The sequence below is a fragment of the Abrus precatorius genome, unplaced genomic scaffold (genome assembly GCF_003935025.1).
Source record: "Abrus precatorius isolate BTA unplaced genomic scaffold, Abrus_2018 Scaffold11, whole genome shotgun sequence".
Classification (NCBI taxonomy): domain Eukaryota; kingdom Viridiplantae; phylum Streptophyta; class Magnoliopsida; order Fabales; family Fabaceae; genus Abrus; species Abrus precatorius.
Window position 1 is genome coordinate 30438035 of NW_020874303.1, and position 16255 is coordinate 30454289.

The 16255-nt window shown below is 35.2% G+C and overlaps 2 protein-coding genes across 7 annotated transcripts in view; one reads left to right on the forward strand and one right to left on the reverse strand.

Moving 5' to 3' along the window:
* Positions 1–16116, forward strand: LOC113854861. 6 transcript variants are annotated; one of them, XM_027486141.1, is made up of 23 exons: positions 4–303; positions 803–1187; positions 1642–1758; positions 1848–1927; positions 2307–2453; positions 2561–2709; positions 2804–2934; positions 3032–3154; positions 3288–3361; positions 4939–5538; positions 5657–5768; positions 5875–6012; positions 6744–6841; positions 6872–7073; positions 7755–8028; positions 8123–9411; positions 10245–10647; positions 10752–11674; positions 11765–11830; positions 11907–12032; positions 13276–13520; positions 13602–14812; positions 15739–16116. In XM_027486141.1, the coding sequence occupies exons 1-23, from the start codon at positions 164–166 to the stop codon at positions 15753–15755; spliced, it is 7050 nt and encodes a 2349-aa protein (XP_027341942.1). In that variant the 5' UTR covers positions 4–163; the 3' UTR covers positions 15756–16116. The 6 variants fall into 6 exon arrangements, with proteins under 6 accessions (XP_027341946.1, XP_027341942.1, XP_027341941.1 ...); XM_027486140.1 differs by having other exon boundaries at positions 6744–7073; XM_027486145.1 differs by lacking the exons at positions 13602–14812; positions 15739–16116 and having other exon boundaries at positions 1–303; positions 6744–7073; positions 13281–13432.
* Positions 4238–16255, reverse strand: part of LOC113854863 (U-box domain-containing protein 35-like) — a 25436-nt gene continuing 13418 nt past the window's right edge. The window contains exons 10-11 of the mRNA XM_027486148.1: positions 14828–14830; positions 4238–4250 (exon numbers count right to left, since the gene is read on the reverse strand). The gene's annotated coding sequence lies outside the window, so the exon portion shown is untranslated. The remainder of the gene's footprint in view (positions 4251–14827; positions 14831–16255) is intronic.

A 16255-nucleotide genomic window follows, 5' to 3' on the forward strand; every position in this document is an offset into this window, starting at 1 on the left:
AGAAATCAATGCCTTTTTAACCTAATTTCTGCCAAATGGACCTGAACCTGAACCTGAACCTGAACCTCAACCTCAACCTCAACCTCACCTTCCGAGTCTAACTGCTAGTATCAAAAAAATAATCATGATCTCGGTATTCAAAATCTGAAGTATAAACTCTACCATGTCAATGGCGAACAAATTTGTCACTAGACGGGAGCTACTGGACAGGTGGAGTGGCATCGAGGAAGAAGAGGACAACGACGGCGACGATATTGTTGATCCCTCGAAACTTTGTCGCCTCCACCTCCAGAAAGAACAATGGTTCTTACCGATCCCTCCCTTTTGTTTTCAGCAGCAGAAATAATCCAAGTTACAATCAACCAATAGCATTTTGTTTCAATCATCATAGAGTTGCACTGTTGATATTAGGTTTCCCTTGAACTCCGCGTTTTGCTTTTAATGGGAATTATTTTGATTAGTTGCTGAAAGCAAAGTAAATTTAGAGTGATAATACAGAAACCAAATGTTTACTCTACTCTGTGCATTTGCCCTGTACACATTCCCCCTCTCCTCAATACAAGCACTATACAGATGACAATTTAAAGAATCAATAAGTAAACAAAGAAATAAATAATTGATTATGAAACATACTCATTTGTCATACTTGGTGACTGCTTCAAGAATAAAGTGATTATTGGGATTTTGTTATTCCTTCCTTCTGGATGAAAAGAAGCTCGGTCAAAGAGGCAGTGTTGCCTTTGCTGGTTTCATATCCAATAAGCCTTGGCATAGTTTCCTTAACACCTTTAATTATTTTCAGGTTTGCAGATGCATATAATTTTCTAAGTTGTTTGCCTAGTGAAAGTCATATTTGGTGTGGTTTTTGGGATATAATGGGTCCCCTTTTGGAGACTTTTTACAATTACTTCAAAGATGACCGCCAAGATTCACCTCTCAGGCAGTTATGGAAGAGACTCTCTGATGAAATGCGGCACTGCCTTCAATGCATTTCTCAGCATCATCAAGCCCAAGCCATGTATAATATGGAGTACGAGTCGAGCTCTGTTGGTCCTCTTCTTGATGTCTTGCAAAAGCTTGATTGTGAAAGGGTGACATTTCACCTGAGAGATATCAATGCAAAAATAGCAGGGGAGAAATACAATCCTGCTTGTGATAATGCTGAAGTTGTTAATGTTTTGTACGAGGTGCATTTTCTGGTTCTTTTCTTTGTCCCCAGTTCTGAATCTGCATAGTGGTTATAATATTTTACATTCTATATATTGGGATTGAATCCCTGATTCCTCTTTATAAACAGAGATTTTTGTTGCTTCTGAATAAGCACAGGAAATATGTTGACTGTAGTGGTACATCCAAATGTGTTTACTATTTTCCTTGGATATATTATTATGTATCTTTTTTGTATTGAAATTTTGGATACTGGTGAGTTGAAAAGCTCATGGAGAAGTGCAAGTTGAATATTGTTAGAATGGGAACAAATGGATTTTATTTGATTGTAATATAGTTATTATCTTTACTTCAGGCTGTTTTAAGCGCTTGTAGTTATAACTTAATTTCATTTAACTTGATTTGGGCATAAATTTTCTAATTTGAACTTTAGAGTTTACCAACTTATTTTCCCCCATCCATCATTTGATACAGGCATTGATGTTCCCAATTCTCTTGGATTATCAGCATCTGTTCACTGAGTTTGAGTTGTTTGTTGAAGCCATTGATAATAAGCATGAACTGGCTTTGTCAGGGCATCAACAATTTCCGGTAATTTTTATTTTGTTTACGTGCTGTGTATTTCTTCCTGCAGATTCACTATTGTAGATTGCTTACATGGTGAACCCATTTTCCTTCAGGGAGTTTATGCATTACTCTTTTGCAAGAGAAGTGTTCGTTCTGTTGGATATCGGTTAGCAGGATCAATGGGAAAACTGAGGTACTTATTGTTGGTTGGCATGAAAGAGCTACAGCTTCACTAATTATTATTTGATATTTAAGTTGATGATGCCCCCATTGAAATTAGGTTTTCTGAAAGTAACTTTTCCGTATCTATAAATCCTCAAAAAAGTATTTATTAATATCTTACATCAAACAAGACTATTTTTTAATTAAAAGAGATATGAAAGACAGGCAGCCAGAGTTTTCAAATGCATGCTAGCATATCGTAATTACCAATTACCATTGATGAATAATGGAGATGAACCTCATTGCTTATCTTCTCTTCACCACTGTCTTCTGATCGAGCTTTTTGCTGTGAGATATTTTAGAAGCTTTTCTGTCATTTTGATATGATTAATGTTTTAATCTGTGTGTAGGAGAGCAACAGACTTGGAACCATTGCAGCCGTTGCTTAAGAAGTTTATTGGCTGTTTAGAGGCAGATGCTTTACCATTGGCTTTGGAGACCTCAGCACCAAGAACTCAACTGGATCGTGTGTCTTTATGGATTGGTATCAAATCACTGTAAGAAGTGTTTGTTTAAATTATGGATCAGTATCAATCTTTAGCAGTCTGCTCTTTACTATACTAATGTATTTTTTTTGGTACATCTTTATGTATGTTTTGTAAAGGCTTGGTTTCTTGGATCCTCCAACTTTTGAAGAGGGGATACTGGAACGCTATCCCTTTTTTCTTGATATTGTGCTCAATCATATTAGTGGTGATTCACTTGAATTTTCACATGCTGTTACTTGCTTGAGACTACTCTTTGAAATGCTTGGTATGTATTAAACCTTTCCAATTTGAAGTTTCTTTTTAATTAGTTTATAATTGCTTGGCTGACATTTTCTTTTGTTCTTTTGGCTTGGTTTGAGGTTGTAAGCTTTGGTTGAGGTCTACATTGTCTCCAAGTGTAATGCGCAACACTCTGATTGGTCAATGCTTCCATACTCGCAATGAGAAAATCCATAAAGATATTTTTAGTCTATTCCAACCTTTTCTACAGGCACGTATGCATATTGATCTGGTGTTTGTGTGTGTGTATTGGGAGGAGGGCTTGTTCTTGTATTGACATTATTTAGATGTTTGATCCTGTGTTCCAGTCACTTGAAGCTTTGCAAGATGGGGAGCTTGAAAAGCAACGTAGGTATTTTCTCTATTTTCTCCTCCATCAAGTGCCAGTGAGCAGTAACTACAGCGTTCTAACAAGAAAATTGGCATGTCAGGTTATTATTACCTTTAGATTTCTGCATGATGGCTATATATAATGGATGGGCTATTTAGCTTTAATAATTAATACTGCAAGTTGAAGTTGTTTTGGCTTATCTCAGTGGCTATATATAAGATTGTCTTTTTCAGATAGCGCTTCTTGTTGTACACCGAGGTTACAAGATGAACCCACCCTGTCCTCCTGTTGAGTGTGCCCATATGTGGTATGTAGTCACCTCCCTATTTCAGGGTTTGAAATTTAAATTATCAACTGAGTAGTCAATTTGCTGAAAAAATAAGTAAGTTTACCTAGCTTCAATTTAACAATGCAGAATATTGGAACTAAGAAATTGACTGAAATGGAGAAAACTTTAGAGGAAAAGTAAGTTGATGCTTCATACAGTTTTTGTTTTATCATAAGATGATTAATAAAGAGATGACTAAACTTGGCAGAGAATAGTAACTAAGGAGGATGCAATCAATCTGTAGCCAACTAGGTCCTACTTCCTGATAAAGAATTCAGGAAATCTCTAAAAGAAGGCTTATCTCCAATCTGAAGATTGATTCGATTGAACTAATAGCTCCGTAAAAGAGGTGGTTTTTGACCGAATTAGTATTTATATTTAAGGTGTGTTTTGATAACTACGTATTTAACCACTTATTCAATAAACTCTTTTTAAAATGATTACTCATGTCTTAACTTTAACGATGGAAACTTACTAGGATAAGCTGAAAATAGCTTATTTTGATAAGTTATACCTAGAAGTTTATTGAAATAAACTAACAGCTAATGAGAGTCATAAGTTGGTTTCTATAAGTTGTTCATAAGTTCTTCAAAATAGGCCCTCATATGTTCAGGATCCTTTTGTGCTAGCATAATATTTTCTGACTTAGCACCCATCCAGCATCTAACAACTCTTCATTGAAAGTGATTCTGATTGATTTGTTTTGGCTGTTTTAGAAAATTTGAACAAGTTATGCAGTCCAAACGTGGGCATTTTTTTTTTTGTGAGAGTATATTGTGTTCCAAAGTTTTGATATGATGCAAGTAAGCAACATTGTAAACTATCAATCCAACACTGGATTAGTGTGAGGGAAGATTGATTTTGATTTCTGCCAGTGTACTAAATGTGGTGAATCTTATAGCAGATGCCAATATTCATTGAATTTTGCTCTACAGATTGCCATGGCTTTGATACTAATTGACATGTGATGTAAAGAAGAAAGAGATAAGCAATACATGGTGCGATCTTGGATAGAAATCTTGTATTTACCAAGGCACTAGGAAATCCTTGTTATAATATGTTACTGAGTATAAATTCTGTCTTTTTTTACAGATAACAGATCCTTTCGTAAGCATATTTAAACTTTTACCAAAAATTGAACACTCATCTAGAACTTTAAATCTGTATAATAGATATCCTGATATAGGACTGTACCTTTTTCCCTGTTTAGAGCATGCTTTGGAGCTTGTTCATGTTATTGCATTCTATTTATTTCTGGGAAAATCAGGAAAATAAATAAGGTGATTTTGATGAGTTAAGGCACAAAAATTGGCCTTCTTTAATGCTGCATTGCCATTGCTGCAACAGTAACATCAACTGGGATACCCACCTAGTAAATTGTATGTATGGATGTTATTGTATGTAAATACTGTCCTAGATCTCAATATAAAACTGCTACTGCGTATATGATATAGATGAGCATAACCACAAAGCAATGTGTTTATGATATACTTGGATTGATCTTTTATTCATTGATGTAGTTGCCTGATCATTTTCTTGACATTTGTGTTGGACAGGGGACCAGCCCTTGTGTCATCTCTGAAGGACTCCTCACTTCACAATTCTTTGAGGCAACCTGCTTTTGACCTTATACAGACTATCATAGTATCAGATGCTACTGCTTTAATATATTCAGTGCTGAATTGTTGCAGAACTCCAAGCACTGATAGTAGCATGGCAATTGAGGTCATTGAGTTGGATGATGAGAATGAAGATATTTGGCTGCCAACTATTCCAAATGGTGAAAAGAAAGATGATAGTTCTTGGAGTCAATTCAGTGTGCAAAGTGGAATAACTTCTCAAGAGTGCCGAGAATGGATGTGCATTCCAATGTTATGGGTTGATGTTTTAGTTGATATCGATCCCTCAGTCCTTCCAATTTCATTTTCTAAAGCTGTCTTTTGGGCACGATCTCGTTTTCCTATGGTTGAACTTGAGAATAGTGCTGAAATGGTGCTTCCAGTCAGATCTTTCCTTTCATCTCATGCCGCAGAAATTTCTTTTTCGTTTGGGTGGAAGGTTCCAACTGGTTCTGATGATGGTGGAGATGGAAACAAATCACAAAACTCAGTTGATTTGTTGACTATGTCTTTTCCATTAATGAAAACATTTATTAGGTTTCTAACTCCAGCTTGACTTTATATTTATGTTAAATTAAAGTCCATCTTGTGGTTTTAATTTAAAAGTCAATTTTTTTAAAAATTTCTTGACTAATTATCTGGAGTTACACCTCAGGTTAACTGCACATTTTTTAGTTCAGATAAGACAAGGAGAGCTTCGAAGGCAGTGGACTTGGGAACCACTGATGAGTGAAAGCGTGATCCTTTCACTTTTGGATCCAAATGATGTAATATGCCAAATTTACGTAGGATGTGTAGATCATGCTAGTTACCCTTGTCAAACTGTGATGATTTTTGTTCTCATTCTTTTTCTTATCTGGTTTTCTCATACAGGATGTTAGACAATTTGGAAAATCAATGTTGGAACAAGTTTCCGATACTCGGGGTCTTTCATGTGGATTGAAGTTTCTTTGTTCTCAGAAGTCCTCATTGTATGCAACTATTTTGGGCCTCAAACATGCTATGAAACTGGTAATATTTTCAGCAAATGTTTTCTTGATAATAGTGTTGTTGGTATCCGCCCTTTCTTTGTTGATGTGTGTTTGGCTGGGTGGTGTTTGGATTAAAAGGAAATTTCATTGGGGAAGGACATGGATCCCATGAAACTAGAGCCAAATGGCTCTAGAAAGCAACGGTGCCATGAATTCTCTTTGCATGTTAGATTGCAAACTCCCTTGAGACAGCCATCGGTGGAGCCCCTAGAGATTTTGATTATATTCTTATAGTTTAGTTTTGATAAATAAATAATAGTGTCTGTAAGTATGGAGGTGTCAACTTAAGAATTTGAACCATATAAGGGTGTTGGCTCTAGCATCCAAGTGATAAATAATATTTAATTAGACATCTTGTGAGAAGTATCGAACACATGTAGCACGTGTCTGAAATATTTCAAACGCGTTGATGCCTCAAGCAGAAGAAGTGTCTACGCTTCATAGTTATCTAGTCAAATACACTAGGGAACTGCAAACACCTACTTATTGCAAGGGAATTCTGCTCTCCCTGTTCTTACAAAAATCTATAGCATTGAAGCTACAAGTTTTTCTCTGTTGAATTTGACTGGGTGAATTTGGTCTTCTCATTTTATGGACAGGCTTCTTAGTGCCAGTCGATTATTTAGTTTAAAATGAATTTTGCCTACAGGTCATTTGATTGTTTCCCTTTATTTTTGCAATTTTTCTGATGCCATTGTGTATCCATGCTAGGTGCAACTGGATTCTGTTCTGTTGAAGTTTCATACTCTGCATCATTTTTGGTTTCTTTTATGCAAATTACTCAAAGATGAGGGTCTACTTACTCAGGAGTTTCCTGAAAATACACGTAGTGACTTCAGAGTGCTAAAATTCTCTTCTCAAGGAGGTTTTTTAAAGCAGCCAGATTTTGATTCTATGCCTGAGGATGTTGTTAAACATGCTAGCCATGTTGAACTAAAAGCAAAAGAAAAAATTGGTTGCTCACTAACTGAAATGGCATGGCCTATTTTCTGTAGGTGCCTGGTAAAAGGCAAAGACGTCATTGATTACAATCTTTGCCAGGTATTATTATCTGTCTTTTTTTCCCCTGTAGTGTTTTTTTTTTTCAAACACTTAGTTATTTAACAGAACATGTAGAATACTAGCATAGTTCTCTGCACTCTGCAGTGCTTTTAACATTTAATGACGTGCAATTATGAAAATTTTGTTTCTTTGTGGTCACTAAACCTATCCTGAAAACAACTTGTAATGAACTCTATACTTCTACTGTCTAAAATTTACTGATGAACATTGCTTGTTGTCACACAGACTTTGTGGTTGTTTGTTATATATGATTGGAGAGACATGCTAGAATTTTCACTGGTCGTGTGATACCTTTGAAGTTCATTTAGTTAAAGCTGTTCACTTATCCTCTTGCTTTTTATCTCTCTTTTCTTTCTTGATAAATTCTTTATAGAAAAAATAATAAACATTACTTGTCATAAATGAATTGATACTTTAATTTTTGCTGCTGATTTCGGAATTGAGGTAAAAGTCTATTAGTTGATTTATGAATGTATGATTTCATCACATTTGGGTTTTATTTATCTTTTCCTTATCCTCCTTACATCACTCTAATAATTTCTCTTTGTCTCAATTTCTTCTTTTATATAAAAAATTAAACTTCTTAACTGCTAAAGTTCTCCGAAAATATTGGTTTTAGAAGCAGGAAATTCTTCACTCTAATAGTTTCTTGTTTTTCAGATGACTTGTGTTCGGTTACTTGAGGTTCTCCCTGTTCTTGTTGATAAATTCCACCTATCCAGTGGTAAAGAGCTTGGGAATTTCACAATGCTGGTACAAAATAAATTGGATTTGAAATGGCTTCATGATCTCATGGAATGGGGGAAATCATCACTTAAAGTTGTTGTCATTTATTGGAAGCGAGCAGTTACTTATATACTGAATCTGTTCAAAGGTTCTTGTGATAAAACTTCTCTGTCAACAATCATGACCATTGAAAATCTTATTTCGAATGGTCAGTTTTGTTTCTGTACGCAATTGTTTTTCCCCATGATTCTTAGTTCTATGTCATTAATCTATTTTGCTTATGTTTTGCAATTTCAATTTAGATGGTTATACTTTGGAAGAATTGACAGAACAAGTGTCTCGCCTGTCCGTTTCTCTGTCTAGGGAAGGCTCTCATAATTTTCAAGAGGAAAATGTGAAGCACAACTTGGTATCTGAAAGCTTTCCTTTTGGGAAGAGCTGTTATAATTCAGATATCGATTCTTCATCCATGGAGGATATAGGTGTACAAATTGGGGACTCTAAAATAATGACCGGCAAAACAGACACTGAAAGTGTAACTATTCTTTCTGATGATGAAGTGGAAACGAACGTTTCGTCCAAGAAGGTCATTTTATCAGTTAGTGAGGCAGGTCATCACATATCTGATGGCAATTTTATGCTACGTGATGCTGGTAATAGTTTACCAGCTGCTGACCTTGCAAAGCAGAATGTTTCTCACTTGAAAACTTCCAAGAAAATGAAGGAGACCTTCCAGAAAAAGGCTAATACTGAAGTTTTCAGCCTTTCTTCTCAGAAACTGGACTCTGGTAATTCACATTATAAGCCTATGATCACTTCATTTATTGATTCAAAAGGGCCAGGCAGTTGTAGGACAGAAGTAAGCTCAAAATTCAAGGATAGGGTTAATTTGACAAAATTATCTGATGAAGCTGTTGATGCTAAAAATTTGAATAAAGCTTGCAGCAGCATGGCTCCCAAAACAGGCGACACTGTGTCAAGTACTTGTAATAAAATGTTACATGATTTTCAGGATGCTGAAGATGATCCTCTAGAGACTGCATTGAAATCTGTGGGACGTGTCCAGTTGCATGTACCAAAGCCTACTTCAGTTTTGAAAAGACAAGTTATTCAACTCAAAACACCTCTTGAAAACAGATCTGGTTGTCTCCATAAATTGGAGGATCCAGTGAAAAGATTCAAGCCACCAAAGTTGGATGATTGGTATAAACCTATTCTTGTAATAAATTACTTCGCAACAGTGGGATTGTCGTCTGCAAGAAAAGATGAAAACCAAACTGTTACCAAGTTAAAAGAGGTTCCTGTATATTTTCAATCTCCTGAACAGTATGTGGACATATTTCGGCCATTAGTTTTGGAGGAGTTTAAAGCACAGCTACAGAATTCTTTTCTTGAGATGTCTTCATGGGAGATGTTTTATGGAATTCTTTCTGTGATGTCAGTTGAGAGAATTGATGACTTCCATCTTGTTCGCTTTGTCCACGATGATGGTGATTCTAAAGCATGTAGGAGCTTTTCAGAAAATGACTTTCTTTTGCTAACAAAGGATCCTCCACGAAAATCTTCTCATGATGTTCATATGGTTGGAAAGGTACACTGTCATCTGTGTGATTGCTATCATCTAAATATTTTTCTCAAAGGTGTTTGATGTCCTACAATTAATTGTTCTAGGCTACACATGGTTGAGTAGGTGGAAACTGTGAAGGTTGAAAATGAAGGAAAATTGCTTCATACTTGTTTGATACAATAAAATTGCAGAAAGCTTGAAAGTCTAATGCAACATTTTTGTGATCCACCTCACTTATTTTGGTCACACCTGTCTGAGTTGGGAGTGTGAAAGGTTAAAACCTTTCAACCCCAATCAATTTTTATTTCCATCCTTATTGTCAACCTACTCAAACTAGCATTTTCCAAGTGTTTCTACAAATTCTTTGATAATATCATTAGCATATGGATCCACTTTATTGGCATATCATGTTTTGTTGAGAACTTTATCATATATCAATAATTGTTTAGTCTTGATTGGTATTGTGTGTTGTTCATCTTGCTGATAATTGATTTCTGAGTCTTTAATCAGCCATGATTGAAGAAAGATTGCAATAGCCAATACACCACAAGTCAGTTGCACTTTGAATTCTCATGCTAATATCACAGTTTATTCCAATTTGTCTTTTATCAGAAATAAAATTAATCATCTTGTTTTTTGTGCTAAATGGAATTCATCATATGTAAGATTGACTCTGGCTGACTGCCAGTTGTTTAAATTAATCACTATGGTTAACTTTTTTATGAAAAAAAAAAAATTGTGCTGGCTCCCCAACGTGGCAAAAACTAACCTCAAGCCACTTTTGCTCCTCACTGCAACTTGAAAGGGGAAACCGAACACATCTTTGTCATGCTAAAGCAGTCAATATGTTTTTGCAGGTTGAAAGGCGGGAGAAAGACAATAAAAGAAGTTTAAGTATTATTCAGATCAGGTTCTATTTTCAAAATGGTTCTTCACGGTTAAATCAAGCTAGAAGGAATCTCACTGAACGAAGTAAATGGCATGCATGTCGTATAATGAGCATTACCCCACAAATTCGTGAATTTCATGCATTGGCATCAATAAAATACATACCCTTACTTCCTCTCATTTTAAATCCTGTCAAGGATTCCTTTTGTCTGAATGATTGTAAAGAAGTAGATCTCAATCATTTGTGCCAGTCATTGCAACAAACCTTGAGGTCATCGTTTAATCTCAGTCAGCTTCAAGCAATAAGTGTTGCTATTGGAAAGGCTAAAGCAAAGAAAAATGTTGAATTATCTCTTATTCAGGGTCCTCCAGGTAGTTGATCCTCCTCTGGCTATCTCTTGACTAGGAAGATCTTGTCATTTTTGTACTTGTGATTTTTAAATCATCAATTTACATGTATGCTTATGTAAATGTAGGAACTGGGAAAACTCGAACTATTGTTGCAATTGTCAGTGCCATTCTGGCTTTTCGACAGAAGATGAATTCTCTAAAAAATTCTTTAGATGAAAACTTGAACCAAAATTCTTCTTCTACCCATTCAAGACCAAAGATTAACCAGAGTGCTGCCATTACGAGGGCATGGCAAGATGCAGCCTTGGCTAGACAATTGGGTGATGATATCCAAAGTTCTTCAAAATCTTTTGGAAATTGTGCAAGACAAAGAGTGCTTATCTGTGCTCAATCTAATGCTGCAGTGGATGAGTTGGTGGCAAGAATTTCTAGCCATGGACTTTACGGCACTGATGGGAAGACGTACAAGCCTTATCTTGTAAGGGTTGGAAATGCAAAAACAGTTCATCCAAATTCACTGCCATTCTTTATTGACACACTTGTTGATCAACGGGTAGCAGAAGAGACAATGCATACAATTTACGGGAATAATGATTTGAGGGTAGATTCGTCTGCTGTATTGCGGTCTAATTTAGAGAAACTAGTTGATTCTATTAGGTTCTATGAAACCAAGCGTGCTAACATAACAGATGGGAATTCTTATGTTAAAAGTCATCTGCATAATGACTCCCATATGGCAGATGCGAAAGAAATGTCTGAGGCAGAAATTGGAATGAAGCTTCGTAAGCTATATGAACAAAAGAAACAAATATATAAAGATCTTTGTAATGTTCAGGCTCAGGAAAAAAAAGCCAATGAAGAAACCAAGGCTCTTAGGAATAAGCTGCGAAAGTCTATACTAAGGGAAGCTGAAATTGTGGTAACTACATTAAGTGGCTGTGGTGGGGATATTTATGGAGTATGCTCAGAGAGAACGTTTAACACCAAGTTTGGAGGTCCATCTGAACATAACCTCTTTGATGCTGTTGTAATTGATGAAGCTGCCCAAGTATATTTATCTTTGTTCTGTTATAAATAGTTTATCTGCAATCCTCTGGTTACCTTTTTTGTACTTTCTGACCAATATTTGTTGCAACAGGCTCTTGAGCCAGCTACTCTGATTCCTCTTCAGCTTTTAAAATCAAGTGGGAGCCAATGCATTATGGTAAGAGTACTAACTCACACTTTTAAATTTCTGGTATGGGGCCAATAGTTTCACTGACCTTTCTAATTTATTCAAGGTTGGTGATCCAAAGCAGCTTCCGGCAACTGTCCTGTCCAATGTTGCAAGTAAATTTCTTTACCAGTGTAGCATGTTTGAACGTTTACAAAGGGCTGGGCATCCTGTTATTATGCTTACTGAACAGGTACATATTCACCATTGGCTATGGTCCTAAAATGTGCCTTTGAAACTATTAGTTTGAAGCTTTATTGCATGCCATATACTTAGGTGGTTCTGAGAGCAATCATCATAGTTTGATTTTTGGCAGAATGCAATGGTGTCATTTGATCCATGTAGTAGCTGATCCCAACTAGTGAGAAATTTTTTTTTATTTTTAATTTTGGTATGATTGGATCAAACAATGGTTAGATGGAAATTGAGGAATTTGGTTTGACAAAAGATACTCAAAGATAAATCTGATTTTGGGATAGGTTTAAGTGATGTGTTTCTTTATTTGTAACAGAAGCTCGTTTATTTTTGCAGTGCTCAGCAGCCATTTCCATATGGAATATGCATTTTCGTGAATTGTTGGAGTGCCTTGAATTTGTATTTTTGTTTTGATTAGTTTTACAACTTCAAAGAAAGTAAGGGGGTTTTTGGGGCTGTGTGCTATTATGCATGCATTTGGGGTGTTTTTCTGAAGGAAGTCAGAGATACACAAGTTTCAATATTTAAATTTGTTTTTCAACCCTTTGATGCTTAGCTCAAGGTTTTCTTATGGGAATCGTGTTGATGGGTAAGCAAACGGATCAAAGTGTTCTTTTATGATGATGAATTTGTTTGTATTTATTGTGTTTTTCTTTTACTTCTTGGTTAAGAGGGTATCTTGTCCTCTTCTGTAAGTACTTTCTCCCTTAAAACTATTGAGATCCCACATTGGCTACATATATGACTAAAGTAGAAATTATAAAGGTGAATACAATCCTTATCTTATGAGTTAGCTTTTGGGGTTGAGCTAGGCACAAACCTAAATTTATGATGGTATCAAAGTATATTGTAGATTTTATTTTGGGACATCCTTTATTGCAAAAAGAAAAAAAACTAACCTCACAAATATTTGTAGTGCAATTACCCTCAATCCATGACTTTATATTGTTTCCTGCTCTTGTGCCCTTGAGTCTTGGAGGTTATCATGAATTCCAATGAATCAAAACTCAATATTTTTATATTGAATTCAATCATTGATTAGAGATTACCTCTTTGATATTGTATCTGTATGTGATAACCACATTTCCCAAAATCCTTAGTCTTAGGATTCCTAAAGCTGTCTTGTTCTTAGGGTATCTTCTTCTGCTGTTTTGGTAGACATGGGGTGTTGTATTTTATGTTGCCCTGTTTTATGACTGAAAACTAAATCCCTTCCTTCATGATTTTTCTTCCAATGGCAGTATAGAATGCATCCAGAAATATGCAAGTTTCCTTCATTTCATTTCTATGACAACAAATTGCTAAACGGAAGCCAAATGTCTAGCAAATCAGCACCATTTCATCAGACCAGGGGCCTCGGGCCATATGTATTCTATGATATCATCGATGGCCGGGAGGTTCATGGGAAAAACTCTGGTGTAATGTCACTTTGTAATGAACATGAAGCTAACGCTGCAGTTGAAGTACTAAGGTTTTTCAAGAAAAGGTACAAATTTAATGTCTTTCTCTCTTACCTTTCTATTTAAGACAGTGATTGCTTACAAAAACTATGTGAATGTCTCCTAAGGTACCCATCTGAATTTGTTGGTGGAAGAATTGGTATTATTACTCCATATAAGTGTCAACTTTCCCTTCTACGATCTCGTTTTCTTAATGCTTTTGGACCTTCAAGCATAGCTGACATTGAATTTAACACTGTGGATGGTTTTCAAGGTAGAGAGGTGGATATATTGTTACTCTCTACTGTAAGAGCAGCTCATTTAAGCATTTGTGATTCTGAAATCAACTCAAAATCTATTGGATTTGTTGCTGATGTTAGACGGATGAATGTAGCCTTGACAAGAGCCAGGTTATCACTTTGGATTTTGGGTAATGCAAGAACTTTACGGACAAACCAGAACTGGGCTGCTCTTGTGAAGGATGCTGAAGAAAGAAACTTGATCATGATGGCTAAGATGCCATATCATTCAATGTTTAAAACAGATAAAAATAAACCTTCCATTGAAAATTCTGCTAATCATGTAAGACCATTGAAGCATGAGAAGAAGGTTAAAGATAGTGGCCAGAGCGTAACAAAAAATTTGGTTCATGACAAGGATATAACTGAGAGGAAAAGGAAATGCGTTACCTCTGAAGTCAGGGACAGGGATGAGGGTAATGGGGATGAAAATACTTGTTCAGATTTGGGAAAAGAGGCTCTGTGTAAGGAAAGGAATTTTGAAGATGAGCATGTTTCCATTACAAAGGATATGGGATGTCTAGTTGCAAAATGTGAAAGCAAAAGCTCCGTTGGTGGCATGTTTAGAATGTTAGGTCAACAGGCTTGTAACAATGGAAGGGAAGGAAAAGATAAATTGAAGACTGGCATGGGGAAGACAAAATTGAGTAAAATACAATCAAAATTTCAACATTCAAGGAATAATTTAGACCATCCAGTGGAAGAGACAGGTCTTGGCCATAATGCGTCAAAACTTTCAGCATCAGAAAGACTGAATATGCATTCTGAAAGGGATAGGAGCCGTTCTACTAAAGCTTCTGCTTCCTCAATGAAAGGCCGTCACAAAGAGAGACATGCAGATGATCAAGCTGAAGCTCCTAGTCAAAGTAAAGTTGCCGAAATTTCAACGAGGAAACAGCAGCGTGAAGCTGTTGATGCTATTCTTTACTCATCTCTGATATCTGCAAAGAAGAATGACGCATCAGCAAAAGTTTCTGGAAAAAGGGCCTTTTCATCATCTGATGCTAGTGGGAGTACGAAACCACCTAAGACAAGAAGTGGTAAAGTTCCTGGACTATCTTTACTAATGTTGTATGATTTATGAATGTGAGGATACCAAGAAAACAATATTGTGAGGATACCAAGAAAACAATATTGTCTGGAGCTGGAGCCTTGATAACAAATATAAAGTTTTACTAATTGACTTTCTCTTTTCTAACTTCACTCTATTAAAACATCAGGTGATATTGTTCCCTCTTCTCGTGTCAAATATTTGTCATTGTTTTAGATAATTATCAGCTGTCAACTAAAAGTGCTATTGAAGAATAATTTGGTTAAAGTTTCTTTTGCATTCTTCTCTCAGCTGTGCTTGCAATTGCATATGTTCTAGATTTTATATCATGTTACTCCAAAGATGATATAAAGGAACATATGTGAAATGCCGACTTGTGGTTAGGCAGGGGCAGGTTGATTGTATAAATGTATTGTCTCTCAGATGTTAGCTTTTTCCAATTCTATTCCCAATGACTGTACTCTCTAATCACAAATTTGACTTTACTGGCCGTTAGATGTAAGTTAAATAAAAAGTTCAGATTTAATGTACGAGTTTTTAGATTTACACTAGTGTAAGAAGATCCTGTCCTATATATATATATATATATATATATATATATATATGGAACAAGATCTTCTTACGTTAGTTTAAGTCTAAAAATTTTTACACTTAATCTAAACTTTTCATTTAACTTATATCTAACGGTTAATAAAGTAATAAATTATAACACGTTAAATATAAATTAAATGAAAGGTTTATATTGAGTATAAGTTTTTAGTCTTACATTAGTATGTTACTTGCTTAAAGTTAAGAATTTTGGCAACTTTTTTTAAAAATTGATTATCTAATATTTTTTATAAAATTTATTTTTTTGATTGCTAATAAAAGCTAATTATGAATTTTTTTTTTTCTGAATTTGAAACACTTTTTCAGTGAGGCTAGATCAGTGAGCACATTAACAAATTTGCTCTGAGGATAAGGCTGAAGCTTTTCATGGATTCTGTTCTGTGATCGCCTTTTTGACTTCACCTACTTCAATGCTGATGATTTTTTCTGCTTATGTCCAATGCTTTCCCATCTATGTTTTGTAATTTGGAGATTACTGAAACATGTAATGAGAAATACTAGTAGCAGATTTTTAGGTAAATGCGAGAAATTTTGTTCATATTATACAATTTTTTTTTTAAATATAATATTATACAGTACTAATCAATTATCGTGGATAATTCTTGAAGTAAGGAGATGTATTGTACATTGTTCTACGCATATTTTTGAATCACATTTACCAATAGAATGGTAATGTTTTTTTCTCTTAATTTACATTATTTTAGTAATGAAGGATTCTAGCAAGATACTCAACTATTGATTAAAATTTATTAAAAATTAAAAAAAATATAAGAGAAAAATATTAAATTAGTAGTGAAAAGAATGTACACAATTTTTATAGTTT

Excerpts from the sequence above, each read along its gene's own strand:
- LOC113854861 (XM_027486140.1), top strand. The coding sequence starts at position 164 with ATGTCAATGGCGAACAAATTTGTCACTAGACGGGAGCTACTGGACAGG. Across the intron at positions 1,188-1,641 it reads TTGTTAATGTTTTGTACGAG|GCATTGATGTTCCCAATTCT; the intron begins GTGCATTTTCTG and ends CATTTGATACAG. Across the intron at positions 5,769-5,874 it reads CACTTTTGGATCCAAATGAT|GATGTTAGACAATTTGGAAA; the intron begins GTAATATGCCAA and ends TTTCTCATACAG.